The sequence below is a fragment of the Bos mutus genome, chromosome 10 (genome assembly GCF_027580195.1).
Source record: "Bos mutus isolate GX-2022 chromosome 10, NWIPB_WYAK_1.1, whole genome shotgun sequence".
Taxonomy (NCBI): Eukaryota; Metazoa; Chordata; class Mammalia; order Artiodactyla; family Bovidae; genus Bos; species Bos mutus.
In genome coordinates, this window is record NC_091626.1 from 56087392 (window position 1) to 56113782 (window position 26391).

Consider the following 26391-nt stretch of genomic DNA (forward strand, 5'->3'; position numbering starts at 1 on the left):
AGCCTTCTTCAGTGAACAATGCAAAACAAAGAAATAGAGGAAAACAATAGAATGGGAAAGACTAGAGATCGCTTCAAGAATATTAGAGATACTGAGGGAATATTTCATGCAAAGATGGGCACAATAAAGGACAGAAACACTATGGACCTAACAGAAAAAAGCAGAGACATCACTTTACCAACAAAGATCCATAAGCTATGGTTTGTGAGAGCTGGACCATAAAGAAAGTTGAGTGCTGAAGAATTGATGCTTTTGAACTGTGGTGTTGGAGAAGACTCTTGAGAGTCCCTTGGACAGCAAGGAGATCAAACCAGTCAATCCTAAAGGAAATCTGTCCTGAATATTCATTGGAAGGACTGATGCTGAAGCTCCAATATTTTGGCCAACTGATGTGAAGAACTGTCTTCTTAGAAAAGACCCTGATTCTGGGAAAGACTGAAGGTAGGAGAAGAAGGGGACAACAAAGGATGAGATGGTTGGATGGCATCACTGACTCAATGGACATAAGTTTGAGCAAGCTTCAGGAGCTGGTAATGGACAGGGAAGCCTGGCGTGCTGCAGTCCATGGGGTCGAAATGAGTGGGACATGACTGAGCAACTGAACTGAACTGAACTGAAAAGAAGCAGAAGAGATTAAGAAGAGGTGGCAAGAATACATGAAAGAACTGTATAAGAAAGGTCTTAATGGCTCAGATAACCATGATACTGTGATCACTCACCTAGAGCCAGACGTTCTGGAGTCCAAAGTCAAGTGGGCCTTAGGAAGCATTACTAGGAACAAAGCTAGAGAACGTGATGGAATTCCAGCTGATCTATTTCAAATCCTAAAAGATGAGGCTGTTAAAGTGCTGCACTCAATATGCCAGCAAATTTGGAAAACTCAGCAGTGGCCACAGGACTGGAAAAGGTCAGTTTTCATTCCAGTCCCAAAGAAGGGCAATGCCAAAGAATGCTCAAACTACCACATAATTGTGCTCACTTCACATGCTAACAAGGTAATGCTCAAAATCCTTCAAGCTAGGCTTCAACAGTATGTGAACCGAGAACTTCCAGATGTACTGGAAGCTGGATTCAGAAAAGGCAGAGGAACCAGAGATCAACTTGCCAACATCTGTTGGATCACAGAAAAAGCAAGGGAATTCCAGAAAAACATCTGCTTCATTGACTATGTTAAAGCTTTGACTGTGTGGATCACAACAAACTGTGGGAAATTCTTCAAGAGATGGGAATACCAGACCACCTTACCTGCCTCTTGAGAAACTCATATGCAGGTCAAGAAGCAACAGTTAGAGCCTGACATGGAACGACAGACTGGTTCCAAATTGGGAAAGGAGTATGTCAAGGCTGTATATTTGTCACCCTGCTTATTTAACTTTTATTCAGAGAACATCATGTGAAATGCCAGGCTGGATGAAGCACAAGCTGGAAGCAAGATTGCTGGGAGAAATATCAATAACCTCAGATATGCAGATAACACCACCCTAATTGCAGAAAGCTAACAGGAACCTAAGGAGCCTCTTGGTGAAGGTAAAAGAGGAGAGTGAAAAAGTTGGCTTAAAACTCAACTTCAGAAAACTAAGATCATGGCATCCAGTCCCATCACTTCATGGCAAATAGATGGGGAAACAGTGGCTGACTTTATTTTTGGGGGCTCCAAAATCACTGCAGATGGTGCCTGCGGCCATGAAATTAAAAGATGCTTGCTTCTTGGAAGGAAAACTATGACAAACCTGCTGCTGCTGCTGCTAAGTCACTTCAGTCGTGTCCGACTCTGTGCGACCCCAGAGACGGCAGCCCACCAGGCTCCTGCGTCCCTGGGATTCTCCAGGCAAGAACACTGGAGTGGGTTGCCCACAGGGTAATAAAAAGCAGAGATATCACTTTGCTGACAAAGGTCTATACAGTCAAAGCTATGGTTTTCCAGTAGTCATGTACAGCTGTGAGATTTGGAGCATAAAGACGGCTGAGAGCTGAGGAATTGATGCTTTTGAACTGTGGTGCTGGAGAAGACTCTTGAGAGTCCCTTGGACAGCAAGGAGATCAAACCAGTCAATCCTAAAGGAAATCAATCCTAAATATTCATTGGAAGGGCTGATGCTGAAGCCGAAGCACCAATTCTTCAGCACCAATTCTCTTTGCCACCTGATGCAAAGAGCCAACTCGTTGGAAAAGACTCTGATGCCGGGAAAGATTGAGGGCAGAGGACGAGCTGGCAGGATGGCATCACCGAATCAGTAAACCCCAGGGGACAGTGAAAGACAGGGAAGCCTGGCACGCTGCTATCCGTAGGGTCATAAAGATTCAGACATGACTGAGTGACTGAACAACAAGAAGCATGACACACAAGTTCATGAAGTGTTCCATATTTTTTACACAAAAATAAACTCAAAATGGCTTATAGACCTAAACATAAGACATAACACTATAAAACTCGTAGAAGAGATCACAGGAAAAACATTTTCTGACACAAACTATACCAATGTTTTCTTAGATCAGTCTCCCAAGGCAACAGAAACAAAAAACAAACTTAAACAAAAACAAAAAACAAAAACAACAAACAAAAAAGCAAACAATCAGACTCACAAGCTTTTGCATAGCAAAGGAAACCATAAGGAAAACAAAACCAAAATAACCTATGGCATGGGAGGAAATATTTGCAAACAGTATGACCAAGAAGGGCTTAATTTCCAAAATATCCAAACAGCTCTCAGTACAACAAAAAAAGCAAACAACCCAACTGCAAAATGGAAAGGAGGAAACTTCCCTGGTGGCCCAGTTGCAGGCTGTGCTCCCAATGCAGGGGCTCTGGGCTTGATCGCTAGTCAGGGAACTAGATCCCACATGCTGCAATCAAGAGTTCACGCCACAGCTAAAAGATCCCCCATGCCACGATGAAGATGGAAGGTCCTGTCTACCACAACTAAGACCCAGCACAGCCAGATAAATAAGTATGAAGGAGGAAAAAAGAAAAACGGGCAGAAGACCTAAACAGACGTTTCTCCAAAGAAGAAATACAGATGACCAGTAGGTTCATGAAAAGATGATCTACATCACTAATTATTAGAGAAATGCAAATCAAAACTACAATGAGGTACCAGCACCTACTAGTCAGAATGGTCATCATTAAAGAGTCAACAAATAAAAAATGCTGGGCAGGGTGTGGAGAAAGGGAACTCTCCTATGGCTGCTGGTGAGGATGTAAGTTGGGGTAGCCACTGTGGAAAACAGTATGGAAGATTCTCTGAAAACAAAAAATAGAATGACCATATATCCAGCAATTCCACTTCGGGCATAGATCTGGGCAAAACTATAATTCAACAAGAGACATGCAGCCCTGTGTTCACAGTGGGACTGTGCACAATAACCAAGACATGGAAACAACCCAGATGTCTATTTACAGGTGAGTGGATAAGGAAGATGCAGCACATATAGACAGTGGAATATTACCCAGCCATGAAAGAGAACAAAATAATGCCATTTGCAGCAACATGGATAGAACGAGAGATGATCATACTAAGAGTAAGTCAGAAAGAGAGACAAACATCCTATGATATCACTTATCTGCAGAATCTAAGATGTGATACAAATGAACCTATCTATGAAACAGAAACAGAATCACGGACACAGAGGAGAGACTGGTGGTTGTCAAGGGGGAGGGCGCTGGGGGAGGGATGGAGTAGGAGTTTGGGATTAGCAGATGCCAACTGGTATATATACATAACAGATAAATAACAAGGTCCTACTGTGTAGTACAGAGAACTATATTCAATAGCCTATGATAAAGCACAATGGAAAAGAATATATAAAAAAGAATGTATATCTGTAACTGAATCACTTTGCTGTACAGCAGTAATTAATACAACACTGTAAATCAACTGCACTTTAATTAAAAAAAAAAATCACACCTACCTGATAGGCTAACGTGAGTGCCAACTGAGGTAGGTCACGCAGAGGCCTGTCCTGGGGCTCTTGGTGCACAGGAGGGTCCTGCCATCTGGAGGTGTGTCTTAAAGCACTGCTGTTGAGTCCTGGCTACCTTCCCTCTCCAAGGTGCTTTAGCGAGAGAAGCCTTTTCCTAGCGCGGTGTCAAGGAAGAGAGTTTCAGGAAAAAGCAGATCTGGGGACCAGGAGGTAGTGAAGCAGGACTCAGAGTGGCAGAGGGTTCTGGGAAGCCCTGGGCCCCTGGAGAAGCTGGTGGGGAAACAGCTTCTAAATGAAATGTGGTGGCATAAAAAATGTCAGTTTTTGTGAGACCAAGAAAGAAATAAAGACTATTCGGCAAACACTCCACACCCTCCTTCTTAAAACAACCAAAAAAGGAAAAAAAATCAATAATCTAAATTCAAAGAATGCTAGGAATCATTCAAGGTGGTCTGTACCCGGGGCCTTTTGTATTTATAAATTTTTAAATATACCTGTGGAAATTTTGGAGAAGGCAATGGCGACCCACTCCAGTACTCTTGCCTGGAAAATCCCATGGACAGAGGAGCCTGGTAGGCTGCAGTCCGTGGGGTCGCTGAGTCAGACACGACTGAGTGACTTCACTTTCACTTTTCACTTTCATGCACTGGAGAAGGAAATGGCAACCCACTCCAGTGTTCTTGCCTGGAGAATCCCAGGGATGGGGGAGCCTGGTGGGCTGCCGTCTATGGGGTCGCACAGAGTCAGACACGACTGAAGCGACTTAGCAGCAGCAGCAACATGTGGAGAATTCTAAACATTATTTGAACTATTCAGAAAGACCACTGAAGGGACTTCCTCAGTGATACAGACTTGAAACTGAAAAAGAAAAACCCAGAGCTGATCCTTCTCACCCTTTTGTCAAAATCAGTGACACTTAATCTACTGTCTGAAACAGAGTGGCGTTTGTTCTTCAACCTCCTCATAAGCACAGGTTTCATGTAGAACTAGAGAGAAAAACTAATATCACATAGCAAATTTACTCTGAATTTATTCCAAAAATGTATTCCTATAATAATGCCTCAATTAATATTCTCATTCCAATCCTTCCAGACTTTCTTGAACACACACACAGACCATTTATTGTTTTAGAATACACAGGACTCTATACAGAAGCAGAATCACGGCACTCAGGAACGCAGGCTCTTGAGACTGTCTCAGCTTAGTCACAAGTGTGTGCCTTAAGCAAGTCACAGAACCTCTTTGAGCCCCTGTAAAATGGGATCAGTGACAGTTCTTTCCCAACTGTCACTGTGTGCAGATGAAATGAGTTAATATCTGTGGGGTTCCTAGAATAGTGCAGGGCGCAGAGTAAGCACTTGGAAAGCGTTACCTGTGGTTGATAATCACATTTCACTTACACACTACAGCATTCTATATAGGTACAGGTGTATAGAGCTACACTGATGTTTCTGACAGCTAGTTGGATTCTATTTTATTGGTGTACTATGGTTTACTTCGAAGAAGGCAATGGCACCCCACTCCAGTACCCTTGCCTGGAAAATCCCATGGACAGAGGAGCCTGATAGGCTGCAGTCCATGGGGTCGCTAAGAGTTGGACACGACTGAGCGACTTCACTTTCACTTTTAACTTTCATGCATTGGAGAAGGAAATGGCAACCCACTCCAGTGTTCTTGCCTGGAGAATCCCAGGGACGGGGGAGCCTGGTGGGCTGCCGTCTATGGGGTCACACAGAGTCGGACATGACTGAAGCGACTTAGCAGCAGCAGCAGCATGGTTTACTTGCCCTATCCCCAGCTGTTGGAATTTTGGAATTGTCTTTACTCCTTTTAAAGCAATCCTCTGATAAGTTCCTAGAAGAGGGATCACTGGGTCACGAGTTAGGTACATTTCAGTATTTCAGTGCATGTGGTCCAATGTGGCCTCTGGAGATTTGAGTCCACTGAAACTCTCACCAACAAAATGAGAATATTCTTTCCCTACCTCTTTGCCAACACTGGGAATGAGAAATGAAGGCATGTGTAAAGTTGGTAGCTTTAGGGAGGCCTGCACCCCTCCCCCAAAAAACAGACAGTGCAGAAAGTACCTTCAGGATATGGCCTGTGGATACCTGAGCTCCGGACTGTGCAGGTGTGAGCTGCAGGCGTGCAGGCGTCCCCATGGTCCAGAGAGTGCAGGTCAGCCGACAGGAAACAGGACTGGGCTTACTTAGGAGCTGGCGTCCTCCAGGATCCTGGAATCAGAGAAGGCCTGCTGCTTAGTGAGTCAGAAGCTAGAGCTGGCCATCGTGACAAAAGATTCACCATATGTCTGATAGGAGGTTTGAGTTTGGATGGCATGTGCCCCAGGGAGTTCTTTTTAGGGCTACCTGGGGAGAGAATGTTTGGGGACGCGTCTGGAGCTTGGTGATGTGACATGGTCTTCCCAATAGAGGGCGCACCAACTAAGACTGATCCCCAGCTGGTCCAAGTGGATCTGTGTACTCCAGGCACCCTCTTTCTCCCCAGAAAATGCCACTGGCCTGCTCCAGGATTCCTTTCTGTCCTGCTTCAGGCCACATCAGACCACAGTGCTCTTCTGGACAGCCAGACTCAGGGGCCAGTTCAGCTCAACCAGCACATGCCAGGTGCTGGGGAGACACGGATGTGTACCCTCAAGACCTTCATCCTTTCCGAAATTGCTCCCAGTGAGTCTGTCTCCTCCCGATCTTTGCTTTCTCTGAATCCCAGAGGTATTTGTTTCTGTCCTATCTTTTCTACTCTTACGTCTGATGACAGACCATCATGTCCAGGACAGAGGGGCCTGGCGTGCTGCTGTCCATGGGGTCACAAAGAGTTGGACTCAACTCAGAGACTGAACAACAACAACCATACAGGTAAGCTCCTTGGGGGCAGTTTCCTATAAAGGAGGGGACAACATTCCACACCTCAACAAGCATGGAGAAATCTATAAATGAAAAGTATCCAGAAAGAGCCTTGGCCAGAGAAAGTAAAGGAGACTAAGAGTTACCGACCTAGGCATAGCATGCAACCACTCCAGTCTTCACAGCAATTCTGTGTAGAAAATGTCACTACCACCGTTTTGTAGGTAAAGAAATGGAAAGTCAAAGAGAGATAAAACTTGTCTGAAACCGCCAGACCTGACTGACTTCAGAACAGGGGTGGGAAGGCTGGAGTTGGTATTGTCACTAAACTGCAATAGTCCCATGGGTGGCTCTTGAGTGTGGTGCTCCCATGAGCAGCTCTGCCCAGGAAGGAAATGGAATTGAACCCCAAAGAGGCTGGCTGGGCTGATCATGTGAAACAGCACAGGAGGAGTTTCCAGAGACATGCCTACAATCGACACTAACATTGACCCCTGCTGTTAGTACTAGTCATTACGGTGAAGGAGGTGTTGCACTATGAATATCTGCAGACCCAAGGATTTCCTTTTATTGGACACATATTACAGACTTGATGAATAATGCTTACTTGTGAGTAGGACTGTGTACAAGGAAAGCAGGGCAAAAAAACAGTATGTTGGGATAAATAGGATTAAATAAACCATAGACTTCTTTCTCTTATATGCAAATTTGAGAATAACTCACTGGACTTTGTCAGAGGAGGACAAGCCCCAAAGTAAGACGGGAGATGAGTTTCTGGAAAGAGACCAGTGGGAGACTGCTGCTAAATCTGGAGGTAATTTGTTAGGCAGGATTAGATTGCTGATACATGGTGTGAAGTATAAATCAAAGAAATTTTTGCATATGGATGTCCAATGAATTGTTTTAGCACCATCTGTTGAAAAGACTATACATTTCCCACTGAATTGCCTTTGTGCCATTGTGGAAAATCAACTGGTCATATTGGTGCACAGGTCTATTTCTGTACAGTCTGTTATAATGATCTAGTTGCCTGTCTTAACACCAGTCCCACACTGACTTGATTACTGTAGCTTTATCTTAAGCCTTGAAGTCAGGTAGTATGGGCTTTTCGACTCTATTCTTTTTCAAAGTTGTTTTGATTAGTCTAGGTCCTTGGCATTTCCGTATGAGTTTTACTCTCTGTCAGTTTCTACCTATGGGCTGTTGGGATTCTGACTGACATTGCACTGAATAGATAGGGCTTCCCCGGTAGCTCAGTGGTAAAGAATCTGGCTGCAGTGCAGAAGCCACAGGAAACATGGGTTTGATCCCTGGGTCAGGAAGATCCCCTGAAGTATAACAGAGTATGGCAACCCACTCCAGTATTCTTGCCTGGAGAATCCTATGGACAGAGGAGCCTGGTGGGCTACAGTCGACAAGGTTGCAAAGAGTCAGACACAACTGAAGTGTCTTAGCATGCACGCACACATTGAACGGACAGATCATCAAGGAGAAAACCAAGACCCACTGTTGATTATCAGGCCAGCTTGGAGCTGGTAAGACTAGGTGAGTTCCATGCTGGTGCTGCTTCTGTCTTCTTCAGTTGGGAAGGTAATAGGTAAAAACTTTCATGGAATTCTGAACAAAATATTATAAGAAACATTAATTTGTGCCCAAGGGCCATAAAACTGATGTAATTTGAATGCAATAAAATATAAATAAATGGCAAACAGTTCTTGGGGGTTTTCTCTTAATTTTTCAACACATACTTTTGAGTTTTAACATAGAGCATTTACAGCATTCACCTTCCTGAATTGGGGTGGGAGGGGGGTTGAGAAATAATTAGTAGGCAATTTTTTGGCCCTGGGACTTTTCTTGTAAATGTTTTCTTTGGCAGCCATACTCTTGAGAACAGGAAGTTACTCTCTTGTTACAGATTTAAGACTTTTCTGAGCCAAATAACAGAAAGCTGGATTAGTTCTGAAATGAAGGGGGAAAAAAAACAACTCTTGGCTCTTGCTGGAGATTAATGACATCTTGCAAATATTTTAATTCTCCGCTTTCCTCTTAACTTGCCACCTCCTAAACAAAGCACATTCAGCCTGAAAAATCTTAACTGGTCATTCTGTGGTCCAACCCTAAAATAAAATATCTTTATGGTACCCACAAATTTATTTTAACAAAATTTTTGATGGGCTGGGGGAAGGAAATAAATGCTGTCTCAAGTTGACCTTTTCTGTCACAAAATCCCAAAACAGAATTTAAAATAGAAAATGTAGTTGTAAAGATGCTACAGTATCATAAAGATTTATCTTTTTTTTTGATCCTTTAAAGTGCATTTTGCTATAGATAAAAATGATAAATCAAGCTTTGTAAACAAAGCCTATATATTGTTAGAGATGCTTGCAAACAACTTCTTAGCAATTGTTCAAAATAAGAGAATTATATCCTTTGACTACAGCATTTATTAGTCTGACTACAAAACAAGCAAACTGGTTTCCCCCAGAAAAGACTAAGTTCTTTTGAATTAATGTCCACTTTTTACATTTGATTCTAGGAAAAAAAAACAAACACCCAACAACTTGCAATGTCAATGAAGTTTACAACCTGTGGGGACATTAACTACGAAATCAGCGATCTTAATTCCCTGACCAGGGACTCTACCTGTGCGCCCTGCAGTGGGAGCGCAGAGCCCTATCCACTGAAGTGCCAAGGAATTTCCTGTAGGGATTCTCAAAACACAGATGATCTTTAGGAAAACAGATTTAGAAGTGAAGAACACCTTCCTATAACAAGTGATCTCTAGGAAGTGATCTACTAGTGATCTAGGGAGTTTCCGTGGTATTACACTCATCCCTCAGTATCAAAAGTGGGGGAATTGTTTCCACGCTCTCCATTCCCACAGATACCAAAATCCACACATGCTCAAGCCCTTATATAAAATGGTGTAGTATTTGCATAAACTTATCCTTTAATTTAAATCATCAAGATTATTTATAATACCTAATGTAAATGCTTTTTAAATAGTTGCCAGTACACAGGCAAATTCAAGTTTTGCTTTTTTGGAATTTTCCAGGATTTTTTTTCCTTTTCCTTTTTCTGAGTATTTTGGTTCCATGGTGGTGGTGGTGTAGTCGCTTAGTTGTGTCCAACTTTTTGCGACCCCGTGAACTGTAGTCCGCCAGGCTCCTCTGTCCATGAGATTTTCCAGGCAAGAATATTGGAGTGGGTTGCCATTTCCTTCTCCAGGGGATCTTTCCAATCCAGGGATTGAACCCATGGCTCCTGCATCTCCTGCACTGCAGGGCAGATTTTTTTACCACGGAGCCACCATTTTGCTCTGAGGTTTGTTGAATCTGTGGATGTGTAACCCACATATATGGAGGGCTGACTGTATTGCAGCCTCTCAAAAAAGAAAAGGCCTGAAGTTTCATTTATACTTATGTTTTCACACACCAAACTCAAATGTCCTGGTGCCCGGGAAGTGTGCATCAAGGTGGCAAGGGTCTGTGGTAGGATAATGGGGGCAAGTGGCTGGTGCTGGGGAGGAACAGGGAGGATGCTCTCCAGGATCACTAGTACATGTCCATCTTAAAGTCACTCAGATTCATAATTTTGAAAAACTCTGTGCTGCCAAACAAACTCATCTGTAGACTGCATGTATGCTAAGTTGCTTCAGTCATGTCCGACTCTGGGACCCTATGGCTCCTCTGTCCATGGGATTCTCCAGGCAAGACTACTGGAGTGAACGGCCATGCCCTCCTCTAGGGGATCTTCCCAAACTAGGAATCAAACTCACATCTCTTATGTCTCCTACACTGGCAGGCAGGCAGGCAGGTTCTTTACTACCTGGGAAGCTCCATCTGTAGATGTGATGTAGCCAAAACCCCACAATTTGCAACCTTTTATTTACATTTTCTAATGTTTTCTTTCTGTGAATTATAAAGAGAAAACTTATTCCTTTAAACCACTTTTTTTCTCTAGTCAGCATGAAGTGATGTTCCTCCCACGTCATTCATTATAAGTTTGTCTGTCTTCTGCTATTTTGACAACTTCAGGGTTTCTTTTTAACCTTATACACAATCTTAAATTACTCAGAGCTGTCATCCATTAGATATAAAAATTAAATTAAGCCCAAGAATTCTAGGTGATGGAAAACATGATCCAGTCCCATAAGATATGGGCAACCACGGGAGTCCAGCAAAGGCTGATAAAACCCTAAATTTCATCAATGTTGGATGACTATTTATTTAAAGGGAGCTACCTGCTTCCTGGTTTCCTGCATACCAAATATTTCTTTTCAACATTTATGAGCTTAAATAGATGCAGATGTTGCCAAAGAATGTATTATAACATCCATCATCCTAGAATCCTATAATTTAAGCACTGAAAGGCACCTTGGAGTTCATCTGGTTCAATACCCTCATTTTAAATGGGAGAAGACTGAGGCCTAGGAAAATTAACTGGATACAAAGTTGGTGGTACACAGACCCTCTCTTCCCAAAATCATAGTTGTGGATCAACAAATTTCACCACTATACCTTCACTTAACTTCTCTAATCTGGATCACCTTTACTGTCCATATGCTATGCTTGACTATTCTCTCCTCCAAATTTTGGAGAAAATCAAGGAGGACTTTTTCCCCTTGGTCATTCTCCCGATTCTATGCTATATGGGCCTCCCTTCCTCCTTTTCTCCTATTCCCCCTTGCTGAAACTTTTCAGAGTGGTAATCTTCTTTATGCAAGACAGAAAATTAAAGGTGACCAGACACTTGATTCTGGCCAGGGTCTCATGAGAGGAGAGGGGTGGATAGTTTTCTCTAAATCCATTTTGCTGCTGATCATTGATTTCTTTGTTTCACAGCCTCCAATGTATATTGGATTCCAAAGAGTGAGACATAAACGGTGTGCTGGCACTGAAGTAGAGACCTGGTTCTTCTTTCCCTCCACTAAAGGCACAACTCTCAAGTCCCTCTCCTATGACACTTGTAAGAAAATTATTAAATCTCACCCTTTAGTGACTTTGCAAATTACCTTCCTTAAACAACACACTGGATGTTTTACCAAGAATCTTGGGTGACAAGACCCATGTAAGTATAGAAGGATCTGCCCTTCAGCACAGAATCTGAACCGATTCTAACCAAACTTTGGTTTTAATATCCTCGCTTTTTGCCTACCCTACATATTCTCCAAATTGTGAAAAAGTGGTCTTCTGCGGTCTTTCTGCCACCTCAACTCTGTTGTAAAACTCTCGCTGGTCTACTCTTCCTCTCCAATGCCTCAAAATTCTATTTTCTCCCTTTCTCTTCTAACAAAGCCCACTTTTTAGTGTAGATCATCACCTCAGCTAGCCTTTTGTGAGAAAGCCATTTGGAACAAATTCACACTCAAGTGTAAATGACTGATAGGCCACAACCCTTCTAGAAATATCTACTGTCCCAAAGGAAGATCCTTGTTAACCTAGTGATTCTCTTATCAGTGGAATTTTAGCCAATCCATCAAAGGGAAGTGAAGTAAGTCAGCAGAGGGGAAGTGAAGTAAGTCAGACTTGAACAAAGAGAACAGACTTCTGGTTGCCAGAGGTGGGATGGGGTCGGGGAGTGGGTAGATGGAGTGGGATTAGCAGATGCAAACTAGTTTATATAGGATGGATAAACAATAAGGTTCTACAGTACAGCACAGGGAACTATATTAAAGATCCTGTGATAAACCATAATGAAAAAGAATATAGAAAAGTATATATATGCATAACTGAATCATTATGCTGTACAGCAGAAATTAACACAACACTGTAGATCAACTATCCTTCAATAAAATGTAAGTAAAAAAAAAAGTCTTTCTCCTAATGGGAGAGGAGGGGCGTCAGCTACAATGTCTGTATATTCTATAACACATATCAGCACATGCTTGCTTTTTTTTTTCCAGATGAATTCAAGGGTGGTTTAATATTTAAAAATTAATAAAAATTTACCATATTGAAAGAATATAGGAGTAAAATCATATGATTATCTCAACATAATTTTTTTGCAGTTTTAAACCTTTTATTTTGTATTGGGGTATAGCTAATAAACAATGTGACAGTTTCAGGTGGAGAGCAAAGGGACTCAGCCATGCATACACATGCATCCATTCTTCCCCAAACTCCCCTTCTATCCAGGCTGTCACATACATTGAGCAGAGTTCCTTGTGCTTCAGTATGGAACTGTGTGTTCCAGTAGGTCCTTGTTGGTTATCTATTTTAAATATAGCAGTGAGTACATGCTTTCTTTCAAGAAGGTGTTTTTTTTTTTTTTCTGGTTTATGAGTTTATTCATATGAAAAATCATAGAAGGACTTCCCTGGTCCTACCTGGTGATCTAGTGCTTAAGAATCCACCTGCCAATGCAGAGACACTGGTTCAATTCCTGGTCTGGGAAGATTCCACATGCTATGGGGTAGCTAAGCCCATGTACCGCAACTATGGAAGCCTGAGTGCCTAGAGCCTGTGCTGGGCAACAAGAGAAGTCACCAATGAGACTAGGAGTCACCCGTACAATGCAACTAGAGAAAACCTGCTTGCAGCAATGAAGACCCAGTGCAGCCAAAAAGACAAACAAATACATAAATAAACAAGTGTTTTTTTAAATGGGCAAAGGATCTGAATAGACATAAAAATAAAATTCACAGAGGTGTTAATCACCATCAGTCACATATCTAACCAATAATCTTGATTAGTGTTGCTAATTACAGAGTAAACTCACCTGGAACTTTAGCGCACCAATAATTTTTTTTTTCCTGAATTATCTCTTTCCATGCTAACAGAAATATCATAAAACACTGTGGTGGCCTGAAATGAGAAATTTGTCACCAAACAACACTCAACCGTGTGAAAGTCTGAAGAGAAAAGTGTTCTTTTCCTTTGACTTGAACCTTATTTGACTGGGATTTTCTCACCAGAGTCTTCCTATTTTTTTTCCATGGGCAACTGCCCCCTTGATTAATCCCATTTCCCTCAGTCTTAGTTTTTCCAAGCAGCTGAGCAAACAAAGATGGAGGCAGCCATTTTAACGTGCTTCCTCCCTCAAGCCCTCTGGGATGGGCCGTCCGTTCATCCTGTTCATAAACCAACGGCCTGAATGTGCTTGGAGAAAGCAGCAAGGATCTTCTGTCAGGATTAATTTTAATAGTTCCACAGTCTGTCACTGGGGAACCACAGTCCTGGAAAATGGCTTTAAATTACTATTTGCTGATAAAGAGAGAGATATGAGCTGAAAATTTGGTTCCTTGTTTCAAACAGTTTGGATAACTCATGTAAGACTTTACCTGTAGTGTGGAGTGCATGCACTTTACAGCCTAAACTCTTGGGTAGCTGAGGAAAACCTTTTGTTGCGGTGGCATCACAGTGAAATGCAAGGGGGGAAACGTGACATTCTGTTGAAGTACAAAAATTTTAGAGCTGGAAGGGAGATGAATTTGTGGGTGAATTCCTCAGCATAAAGCTTCCTATGAAACCTATTTCTGATATCTGTGAAGAGAAACTGATTCCCCTTGTTGCCCCTTCCAGTTTTTTGTCTCCCTCTCTACCAGTTTCTTCCTCTTTCCTCTTTTCACTCTGTTTTTCTCATACCCAATTCCAATTGCCTGTTCCTTCCCTTACTTTCTCTTCCCTAACTGGCAAGGCTGCTGTCAGTTAATTGCTAAGTTCTGTGCTGAGGCACAGGTGAGGCAGCTAGCAAGACTGACCGACCCATCAAGGGACTTCCCTGGTGGTTAAGTGGCTAAGACTCTGTTCTCCTAATGCAGGGGCCCTGAGTTTGATCCCTGGTCAGGTTACTACATTTTCCTAACAGACTGATGCTACTAGGCTTTGTATTAGTCAGGGGTCAAGAATGAAGGCAAAAGAAGAGGGTGGCAGAGGATGAAATAGATTACCAACTCAATAGAGACAAATTTGAGCAAACTCTGGGAGATAGTGAAAGACAGGGAAGCCTAGCGTGCTGCAGTCCACGGGATTGCAAAGAGTCAGACACGATTTAGCAACTGAACATTAGTTAGGGGTCATCAGAGAAAAAGATCCAGTAGGGTGTTTGTGTATCAGCCATTATCAGAGAGAGATTCATTTTAGGGAACTGGCTCAGGTAATTATCACTGCAGGGTAGACCATCAAGTTAGAGAACCAGGAACTTACAGTTAAAGTCTGGAGGCTGTGTGCTGGCAAAATTCCTGTGGGGGGGGGGGGTGGGAGGGGTGGTCAATCTTTGTTCTCTAAAGGGCTTCAGCTGATTGATGAGGCCCACGCACATTTTAGGGGGTGATTGGATTTACTCAAAGTCCAATGATTTGAATGTTAATCTCAGCCAAAAAATAACTTCACTGAAACATGTAGAATAATGTTAGACAAATTTATTCACTTGTGGGGCTTCTCTGATGACTCATGGTGAAGAATCTACCTGCCCATGCAGGAAACACGGGTTTGATTCCTGATCTGGGAAGCTCCCATATGCTGTGGAGCAACTAAGCCCATGCACCACAACTTTTGAGCCTGGGCTCTAGAACCACAGCTACTGAGCCCACGTGTCACAACCACTGAATGCTGTGAGCCCTGGAGCCCATGTTTGGCAACAAGAGAAGCCACTGCAATGAGAAGCCCACACACTGCAACTAGAGAGCAGCCCCTGCTCGCAGCAACTACAGAAAAGCCTGAGCAGCAAAGACCCAGTACAGCCAAAAATAAATAAATAAAAATTGAAAAAAAAATCTCTTCACTTGCTAAGCCTCTTGGTTACTGATTAAAGAACTAGATAGTTGGTGCACCCGTTGTGAGGAATTCAGATTTGTATTATAGTAACTTGAAATCCTAAACTATGTTGTGTAAAAGATTCTATCCCATACCACTGAGAATATTTTCACAAAAATTATGGTCAACGTTTATATTAAAAGCTTAAGATCTGCAATATATAAAGGGTATTTCATTAAGAAGGTGAATATGAGGGAAAGACAGGGAAAAAATTATGAGAGGGTGATTTATCAATTAGTATCTGCTACCTGCTGGGAGGGATTGGGGGCAGGAGGAAAAGGGGACGACAGAGGATGAGATGGCTGGATGGCATCACCGACTTGATGGACGTTAAGTCTGAGTGAACTCCGGGAGTTGGTGATGGACAGGGAGGCCTGACGTGCTGCGATTCATGGGGTTGCAAAGAGTCAGACACGACTGATCGACTGAACTGAACTGAACTGACCTGCTTTAAGGGAGACAGAAAAGCACAAATACAGCTCCTTAATAGAATTCCCTGACTTCACAGTTTGTTAGAAATCACCATGCACAACACACCTTGAGAAGCACGGTATGTTCTAAGCACTATAGTTATGCTCAGAGAGCAATTTGGGTTGGAATAATCTAGGAAGGCTCAGGGAGGAGGTGAGACTTGAACTAAGATTTCTAATGGACTAGGGGAAAAGGGACAGCCTTCCACAGAAGGAAAACAGCTGGGGGCAAAATTCTGAGACTTGAGAGAAAGTATCCTTGCTTGGAGGGTGCCTGTGGCCCAGGTCTGAAGAAAGGGTTTACTATCACCTGGGTAGGGGAATGGGGGTGAGGAGGTGGGGAGGGAATAAAGGCCTTCAGGTCCCGTCCAGGAACAGAGGGAGAAGGCTAGAGTAAGGAAGGCCTTGGGGGAGCTTGCCACAGGACAGATACCTGACAAGGGCCTTACGTAAGTATTTCTCATTTAGAAAGATATGGAGCAGGTTACTGAAATCCTTGTTTCAAAGCAGAGTTTATGTTGAGACTTTTGATATGTTAAACTGATTAGAATGGACTAGATAGCAAGGATACAGAAACAATTTCAGCTGTACTTCCTGAAGTAGCCTCATATTTTATCTAGAGCTTCCCTCTGGGAGGGAATTGTTTGTTTGTTACAGCACCTTACAAAGCACTAGCAAATGTAAATTTTCCGTATCACAGAAGGGAGAGACTGGGGTTGGAGGTTATAGGGTCTTTCAAACCTCATAACTGATGTCTGACTATAGCACGCTTCCTACTTTTTTCTTTGGGATCCAGCTCTCTTACCTGAACTATAGAGAAGAGTTAGGTGTTACATCGGAGAGTTAGCAGTTACACTGCTTTCCTCAACAGCCTAAAAAACTTTCTTGCTCTTTGGAAGATTTTTGAATTGGGGTGGCAGAAAGACAACCCGGACATTTGTGTCTAAAACCTATGTTCTCACTAGTTTTGTACCCTGGGAAAACTTCAGCTTTTGTGCCTTTGTTTTTCTAAGGGCAAAACGGGTAATTGTGAAAAAGAGGTTCTCCGTTTGCTTGTGCAGCACCTCCCACTATCATCACCTCTTGTGGGTCTCTGAAATCGTGTGTGTGTATGTGTGTGTTGGGGAGATGCATTTTGTATTGTTACAAGGACTCACTCAGGAGTGTGTGTGTTGGGGCGGGGTGGCGGGGGTGCGTTTTGTATTGTTAGGAGGATTCAGGAATGCCAAACAAACTAGAGGGCAGAAACCCAGACATCAAATAGACACCACACTTGCAATACCTGAGGCAGTCCTGAAAACGAGGGAAAGTCTTGCTTCAAATGCCACAGAGCCGCCTTAAGAAACGCTGATGGTTCTGAATGATCCTTCCAACATTAATGTTTGAGGTCTTCACTAAACCCAGAACTAGGAAGGCCACGCCATAGGCCAGGGCTTCACATGCCGGGTACATACCCCAACTTCACTAATGGTTAACCAACTCATCACTCATGTTTCCCCGTGTCTTTCACTTCTTGATTATTCCTTCCTTGGTGCCCATAGCCGTCTTACAATTCTTCCATTTGTTACTTGATTAATGTCTGCTCTCCTCCCGCACTGAGTAGACTCCTTAAGGGCAGGGCCCCAGGAACTCACTTTTTCTGAATACTCAAGCCGAGACCCAAGGCACAGGTGAAGAACATGCAACTAGAAAGCGCGCCCCGCCGGCGCGTGACGTCACCCTGCTATTCCCGCCCCGGCCGCCACTCCCTCAACTCTGTCCCTGTTTGTTTCCGGCGTTTCAATAAAGCTCGATTCGGCTAGAAGAAGACCTGTTCTTCCGGGAAAATGGCGACTCCCGCTCGTTCGCCGGAGTCCCCGCCGGCCGCGGATCTGGCGCCAGCTACGGGGGCTGCCGAGGACGCCGAGTGCCCACCGCCTCTCCAGCCTCAGCCCCTGCAGAATGTCCTCGCTGCCCCGCGGCTTCGAGCCCCAAACTCCCGAGGACTTGGGGCAGCGGAGTTTGGCGGAGCTACGGGAAATGTTGAAGCGCCAGGAGAGACTTTTGCGCAACGTGTAAGCTTGGGTCCCGCGAGGTCACCGCAGGGTTCCTCGGGTTCGGCACCCTGGGACGCGCCCCTCCCCGCCCCCATCCCGATCTCTTTCCTGGAAGGTCACCTTGTCTTAGGTCCGTGTCAGGCCCGCGGGCTAGTGGCCGGCCTACAGTCACAGAGCTACCGCGTACGGTCCGGGCGCCGGGCGCCTGTGTTTCTAGCTCTCCAGCGTTTCGGCTCCTCATCAGCTCCTCGTTGATTTTATTTACTCAGTGCCTGTGTCGGCCCTCCAAGGGGAGGGTCTGTATCCCAAATCCTTTCGCTCCCATTACCCCAAATAGTGCCCCAAACACCTAGTCAGTTTCATCTCTAGATCCCATTTTTTTACAGGAACTGTAGGAAATGGGAAGAGTAAGGTAAAAGAGTCGGACACGACTGAGCGACTGATCTGATCTGATCTGAGGGTAAAAGAGTGACTTATTAGGCAAAGTAAGTTTGATTAACACTTAACTGTTAGACTTCATGGATTTTAGCAGAGGATCGGTGTAACAATAATGATTTTTTAGGAAGCTTATTTTAGCAGGTTGGTGCAGGATAGTTTGAAGGAATAAGAGAAGAGACTAGGAGGTATTTTCAGAGAAGTTCCCAATAAGGGGATTCTAAGAAAGTGAACTAGAAGGGTAGCTGTGGGCCTGGGGAGACTAGATCAGGCTTAGGATCATTTGAATATGTGGTTGACAGAGATGGCTGAAGTTTCCAACCTGTATGGAGCACCATTAATAAAAGTAGGAAAGCTGGAGGAGGGTAATAGTCTGAGATTGATTTTACTTACTGGAGCTGAGTTAATGGAAAAGTTAATTATATTTGATTAAAAGTTGGAGAAGTGGTCATGAGGCTGGAGAAAGAAGAGAACGTTGGGAAAATACAGACATCTCAACTGGGAGGAATGTTAATAGAACTGGGAGGAATGTTAATAGAATTGGGAGAATCAATGTAGTGTCATAAAGAATAGAGGGTGTGAGCTGTAACCTTCCGTGCACATTTATTGTTTGGCTAAAGAAAAGGAAATCAGAAAAGGAACCTTTGCCACTTAGCCAAAGTGGCAAATGATCACGTGGGGACTTCCTGGTAGAGAACTATTTTGACTGTGAGAATGAGTGAGTTAACTTTTTAGTCTCAGGACCGCTTTAACTCTGAAGACTTACTGAACACCTTGAAGAGCTCTTGTCGTATGTGTTTTATATTGACTGGTAGTTATTGTCTTAGGAGTTACAAGTGAGAATCTTTAAAACACAAGAATACAAAAACACACGCATTCTATTAGCCATCAGAACAATGCTATCATCCATATCATGTGGCCTCTGGAAAACTCCCCTGCACTCATGGTAAGAAAATGAGAGTGAAAATGACAAATAGTACCTTAGTTATTATAAATAGTTTTGACCTTGCAGATCCATCCACCTCCCCTCACCAGGAAGGTCTTGGAAATCACACTTTTTAAAAACTGATTTGGGGCATGTCTTATATTAATATCATGCTTAAAATACTTTTGCAGAAATTCTAATTGTTAATAGATGAGACAAACGAGACACAGTCCCTAATCATCCTGTAGTCCCTTGTTTTGAGGGGTATTTGGGTAATGATTCTCTTATTTCATCCCTGTTTTGGGGCAGCTGGAAATCAGTTTTTTGACTTAAATTTCGATTTTTCTCCCTTTGAGAATACTACTTTGTGTATCTCAAGTTTAAAAACATGGCTCTATGTAATGTACACCTATTCTTTTCCTTTTGTAGAAAATTCATTTGCAAATTGCCCGACAAAGGTAAAAAGATCTCAGACGCTGTCACCAAACTGAAAGCTGCCATCGCAGAACGTGAAGAAGTTAGAGGAAGAAGTGAACTCTTTTATCCTGTTAGCTTAGACTGTAAGGAGAGGCAAAAAGCGATTGCAGTTGTTGATGGGGACAGAGATAAGGCCCAGAATTCTGACCAGATACTTGACACTTCATCACCCGTTCCTGGCTGTTCCTCTGTAGCTAACATCACATCATCTCAGACAACCTCACGACAACAGGGACTGGCACATCCAACTCGAGGAGGTGATGCTGAGGCAGCTGAGGCTGAACACACAGTGAGCGAGCACCCAACTTCTAGCAGCGGAGCCCCAGCGCCTTCCTCATCTCAAGCTAGTGAGGGTCTCCCTCAGCATTGTGCCTTAGGTCAAGTGGAGGATCATCCTGGCAGCTCAGACAACCTGTTCATTGATAGATTACAAAGGATCACAATTGCGGATCCGACTGAACACCACTCAGAAGGAAACCGGAATCCTGAGAACTTGGCCGGCCTCTGGAGTGGGCCGCAGAAGAAGCCTCATTACATGGAAGTGCTGGAAATGCGAGCCAAAAATCCCATGCCCCCGCCACATAAATTTAAAACCAATGTGTAAGTACCATCGGAAACAGGCTTGTCACAGGAGCATTATATTTGTTAAACTCCAAAAACTGGGAGACTGCGTTAAGTTCAGTGAACTTGGTGTGAGAACTGCTTGTACTTGGGAATGAGCATATTGTAGAAGCAGTAAAACAAACATGGCTGGAGTGGAGGATTCCTGCTGGAAAATGCTTTCTTTTTTTTCGCCAAGTAATTGAAAAGGTTTTCAGTAGCAGATGGAGCATTAAACTTCAGGATACTTAGGCAAAATTTTATATAAAACATAGAATTAGAGAATTTATTATAATTGTTTCCAGAACCATATTCTTGTACATAGCTCCTCCTCTAACCAGACTATAAGCTAAGAGGAAAACAATTGTAGGAACCGACGGCCTTTCTCAGTAAAAAATATTTGTGTGCTCGCTGTATGTAACAGCAGGTGCTGTGACGACATGAGAGTAAAGATTCTGTTCCTCATAGAGTTTAGGGTCTAGATGAGGACTCGAGGCTTACACACTTGGAAGAACGTTAAAGTATATAATCATTTCAGGAGGAAGGGAGCTGAGAAAGGGTTAACAAAGCAAAACAAGTTTGGGCAGGAGGGGCAAGTGAACTGTACTTCTAAGTTCCTTGTCATAGTTGTTTCTGAGATCTTCAGAAAAAAATCTCTTCAAAAAGAGTTTTATTTATTTATGTGCAGTTATAACATTCAAATCAGGGAGTAGTTTTATAAGACATTAATATCAGATACAGGGAGCTTCCCTGGTGACTCAGTGGTAAAGAATCCACCTGCCAATGCAGGAGACACAGGTTCGGTCCCTGGGTCAGGAAGATCCCCTAAAGAAGGAAATGGCAACCCATTCCAGTATTCTTGCCTGGGAAATCTGATGAACACAGGAGCCTGGCAGGCTAGGGTCCATGTGGTTGCAAAGCGTCTGACACCAACAACAGATACAAAGTTTAACCACTACTGCTTTTCTTTGAAAAACTGAAAGCTTGTAGTTACAAGTACCTAAACCAATTTTTTTTAATTATTATTATAGAGACTTTAAAGTTCAATTGTATCTCACTATTCATTTTTTTAAACCTCAAAACTATTTGTTCTGCATAGAAAACCAGAACAAATAGTTTTGAGTAGAAAACCAGCAGAGAAGGCACCCCACTCCAGTACTCTTGCCTGGAAAATCCCATGGAAGGAGGAGCCTGGAAGGCTGCAGTCCATGGGGTCGCTGAGGGTCGGACACAACTGAGCGACTTCACTTCCACTTTTCACTTTCATGCATTGGAGAAGGACATGGCAACCCACTCCAGTGTTCTTGCCTGGAGAATCCCAGGGACGGGGGAGCCTGGTGGGCTGCCGTCTCTGGGATCACAAAGAGTCGGACACGACTGAAGTGGCTTAGCAGCAGCAGAAAACCAAAATTAATTTTTAGTTAGGAATAAAAAGTAATCTTTGATTAAGTAATTACTCATCTTGTGTGTGGTGAGGTATCTTTCCTCACTTCGAGGGAGGCAGAAAACCAAAAGCATCATTTAGTCAAGACGTACAACAGAGAATACATTGACCCTGATTCTGTACTGTGGTCCTTTAGCTGGAAGTGGGAGTAGAGGAAGGGAATATCCGTGAAGGTTCCCAAGGGAAGTTTGTGAGCCATAGAGACAGGTGCACTCATCAGAAGAGGCTGGGCTTTGGGGAGCCAGGCGGTAGACAGTTGGAAGTGGCAGGGGATGCAGGTGTCCCTTGGCCGCCTCTTGCATGCTCTTCTGGCTCTTCTGATGCAGGAGGCTGTCTCTCATCTCTTCTAGCCCTAGTCTACCCAGAACTTCAGATTTGCAGAGTCAGTTACCTGTGAAACCCGGCCACGTGGGGGTGATCTGTGCCCCTAAGGTTTGTCCTGTACAAAGTAGAACTCACTTCTTCCCAGACTACTTTGTCCCATGTTCCCTAAGCCAGTAGTGCCAGCACCTTCTTTCTTCCCCTCCTTTCCATCTCTGCCAGCCATGGGAGCTGACAGTGTATTTCCTGGACCTTCGTCTCTAATCATCCTTATGTTCATCTTTTCTCCTGTCAAAGTGAAGATGCTCATCACTGTCCTGGCCTAGTCTTAACTCTACCAGTCCATCCTGTCCACTGCTGCCAGAGTTTGTAGAAGACAGACCTGAACCTGTTAGCAGACTAGAGCCTTCCACGTGCCTGCACCCAGCCTGCTGCCCCAGCCTTTTCTGTACTCTCCAGCTCCCATGCTTCCTGTGAGCTGCAGCCCTGTCCGTCCTTACTCTCTGGTGAAATGCCATCAGAGATCCTATCATTTACATGTTGAATCCATATTATTCCAAGACTCCTCAGATTGCACTCTTTTTGAAGTGTTTCTGCCAGCCATCCTGTCTCCCATTACAACAGGCCATTCCCTTGTCTGTGTTCCAGTGGGCCTGTGCCATAGTACCCATGATATTACATCACGCTGAAACTGTTCACAAGTTTAATTCCCTCTGCTAGACAGTAAGCCCCTTCACAGGTATTTTTGAATGAGAATAGGCTTCTAGCTCAAGGATAAGCTTTTTGGGGGGCTTCCTAGGTGGCTCAGTGGTAAAGAGTCCACCTGCCAATGCGGGAGACGTGGGCGATGAGGGTTCGATCCCTGGGTGGGGAAGAGCCCCTGGAGGAGGAAATGACCACCCACTCTAGTATTTGAAGAGAGAGGGGAAAGGCAATGAGTCTAGCTATCTGTTAGAGAAATGCATTGTCAAATTACTCGCCAAAAAAGGTGCCAATTTAAATATTTGTTTTTGAGGTAAATATATTTAAAAAAACGTTTTATCTATGCATGTAAATAGTGGTAAAGGCCTTACTGTTACCTTTGTAGAACAGTTAGCTGCCAAGGTTAAAGGCCACTTTGTTGAATGCTACAAATGTGTGTCTGTGAAAAGGTGGTGTAACATAAGGGTTGCTTCCTGCAGATTACCTTCACAGCCCCATGATTCATCCAGTGCTTGTCAGAGGAGAGGGTCTCCCATCTCCTCAGAGGAGAGGCGGCGCAGGGACAGGAAGCATCTTGATGATATCACAGCGGCCCGGCTTCTGCCGCTGCACCACCTGCCAACCCAGCTGCTCTCCATAGAGGAGTCGCTGGCACTTCAGAGACAGCAGAAGCAGAGTTATGAGGTATTTAGAGCGTGGCTTTTTCCTGCCTGCATGTTGTACGCTGCTTTACGTGAGTCAGAATTTACTCTAGGCCTTCGATTTTCACAAAAGCTAGGTTGGCATGGATTTTCAAGGCACCCGTTTTTAAAAGCCAGTTTTCGTCCTCAGCTCATTCAAGTGATTGCCTGGCTGTAACTAAGCATCGAGGAATCGTTTCTTACCTTGTTTGACCCTAAATGCCTGTCTGAAGGTATTTTTAGGTTGAATTAAACCATTCAGTTTGGGGTTGGTTTCCTGGCAGAGCAGTAATAACTCCACTTCAGTCCCACCTACCTGCACTACCCGTGGCCTGAAGGAGGGACATAAATGAGTTCGAGTGGGTTGGGGGCAGCCTGAGAAAAGTGAGCCAGATGAGAAATGAGCATTGCGGCTTGCCAGTCAGTCAGTGACACCGTCACTGGGCGTTTGCAAGCACATTGCCACTGTTTAAGATTTACTTAGGCTTTTTATTGCATAGTAATTTTCATGGGAGTTAATTTGGAGAGGGATAATCAGTTTTTAGTATTCTTTGATTTTTCACTGTGGCACTGAAATGTCACTCTCGAGCCTAGAAGCCATGATCTAATCTAGGAAAGAAGACTCTTCCAGTTGGAGGGCCAGGACAGCATTGGTGGTTTTTAACATTTGATGGCTCAAATTGTTCTTCAGGGTTGTCTGTACACATGCACATGCCCACATGCTTGAAAATATTTTCCTGTGTGTAACTGTCGCAGTGCCAAGCTGATTGCTCAGCTTCTCTTATAGGAGTTGGGTATTTCAGTGCACATTGTTTATCAGTGGAAGTCTGTCAGCACCGCTGTAGCAGGCTGGTAGCTCTCTCCAGCTCAGCCCTGTGATGTCTGTGCCTCATTCTCTCAGACGGCAGTAGAGAACCCAGAAATAAAGGGGCATGCCATTCTAGTGAAACCGGTTCTGTTCCAGTGACTTCCCACTGAAAAATTGTAGGGAAAAGGTATGAATGTCTAACTTTTTGCCTTTTTGTCTTAAAGGAGATACAAGCCAAGCTCGCAGCACAGAAGCTAGCTGAAAGACTAAATATTAAAATGCAGAGCTATAATCCAGAAGGGGAGTCTTCAAGGAAATACCGAGAAGTAAGGGATGAAGATGATGATCAGTCCTCCGAGGATGAATTCTGAAGATGGATGTTCAGATTATCTCCTAAATCTCTGCCTGTTGAAATCTCATTATCTTACATCAGAGTGCCTAACAAGTATCAAGATCAGTGTCAGACATTGTTGAGAGAAAGAATTTTGTAAAGTTACACTAAGGAAACTATAAAAAGAGCCCACTTTCAGATGATAACTTTCATGTGCTTGAAAAGTTGAATATTTGAATATTGTGTTTAATGACACTATATTAAATTTTGGCAGTATGTCCTGTGTTGGTCTGATATTTTAGTATATAGTAAGCACATTTTTTTCTCTAAGCCAAATGAAAGCAGGTGATTAAACTGCTTTTTTCTTTATACTTACCTCTACCAAATAATGTTTATTACATGTCTTAGTGAATTATTTAGTTTCCCAGGCATCACCTAAAATGAATTATGAAGATATAATTCCCTCTTTTTTTGAAGAACAAAGGGAGAAGTCTAGAGAATTTTGTGCATGTTTGCATAGGGGCTGTTACAGTATTGGACATTAAATACCAAGGAAGACACTCAAAGAAAATGCTTAAATATTTGTTTCTTTCTGTCTTCCCTTAGGAAATATGTTTTCTTTCTTCTCATAAGGAATATGCGGTACTGTTAGTTAATTCTAGAGGGTGGGTGGTCTTTCTAGATGACCAGATTTGCCTGGTCATGGAGTAACATGAGGAACAGGAAAAGTCTTAAGGTGATTGATGTTTGTGAAGGGAATAGCTGTTGGTGGTGGTTTAGTTGCTCAGTTGTGTCCAGCTTTTGCGACCCCATGGACTATAGCCTACCAGGGTCCTCTGCCCGTGGGATTTTCCAGGCAAGATTACTGGAGTGGGTTGCCATTTCCTTCTCCAGGGGATCCTTCTGACCCAGGAATTGAACCTGTGGCTCCTGCATCACCTGCATTGCAAGCAGATTCTTTACTGCTGAGCTACTGGAGAAGCCCTATCTGTTGTTAGGCTTGGCCTGACTTGACTTCGTTGTTCTAGCAGATGATAGGTTCAATTTGATAAGAGAACCAAAAAAGTTTCTGAAGCTACAATTGGTTTGTTATCAATATATATTGCTTCCCTGCCCCCTCCAAAAGAGACTTACGTAGGCTGCAGAAACCTCAATTTCATGTATGATTTCAAAGGATTATATGGTTGTCTCCAGAGAAATTAACACATATGTTGCCACAGTTTTGTTTAACATGTTGGTGCCTTTAAGCAGTGTTGAAAGAATAAAATATTAATTAGAGCAACCTGAAAATGCTAATGGTGATGTTTTACTGCTGGTTAATTAAATGTAACAACTTTGAAGGAGGCTTTGCATATATGAAATATGAATTAGAATACATTTAGGCAGATATAGGTGTGGTAGGAAGGGCTCAGTTCTGTGTCCTGTCCTTTTGGGAGTAACTTTATCACCCTTTTGCTTTCCTCCCCTCATCAAGCAAATATAGGAATATCCTGCACAGTTTTGTTATTTTTAGTTTTTAAAACTAATCATAAATGATTTCACATCCTAAAGTTATTTGATGCTCCTTCTTTATTAAAATAGTCATTCAGTTATGTCTGACTCTTTGTGACCTCGAGGACTG

The 26391-nt window shown here is 43.3% G+C and overlaps 1 protein-coding gene across 1 annotated transcript; it reads left to right on the top strand.

The window, feature by feature from the left end:
* Positions 1-17798: 17798 nt before the first annotated feature.
* Positions 17799-26110, top strand: POLR2M (RNA polymerase II subunit M). The gene is made up of 4 exons (XM_005905614.3): positions 17799-18065; positions 19837-20484; positions 23431-23635; positions 24664-26110. The coding sequence occupies exons 1-4, from the start codon at positions 17953-17955 to the stop codon at positions 24808-24810; spliced, it is 1113 nt and encodes a 370-aa protein (XP_005905676.1). The 5' UTR covers positions 17799-17952; the 3' UTR covers positions 24811-26110.
* The last annotated feature ends 281 nt before the right edge of the window (positions 26111-26391 follow it).

Excerpts from the sequence above, each read along its gene's own strand:
- POLR2M (XM_005905614.3), top strand. The coding sequence starts at position 17,953 with ATGTCCTCGCTGCCCCGCGGCTTCGAGCCCCAAACTCCCGAGGACTTG. Across the intron at positions 18,066-19,836 it reads GAGAGACTTTTGCGCAACGT|AAAATTCATTTGCAAATTGC; the intron begins GTAAGCTTGGGT and ends TTCCTTTTGTAG. Across the intron at positions 23,636-24,663 it reads AGCAGAAGCAGAGTTATGAG|GAGATACAAGCCAAGCTCGC; the intron begins GTATTTAGAGCG and ends TTTGTCTTAAAG.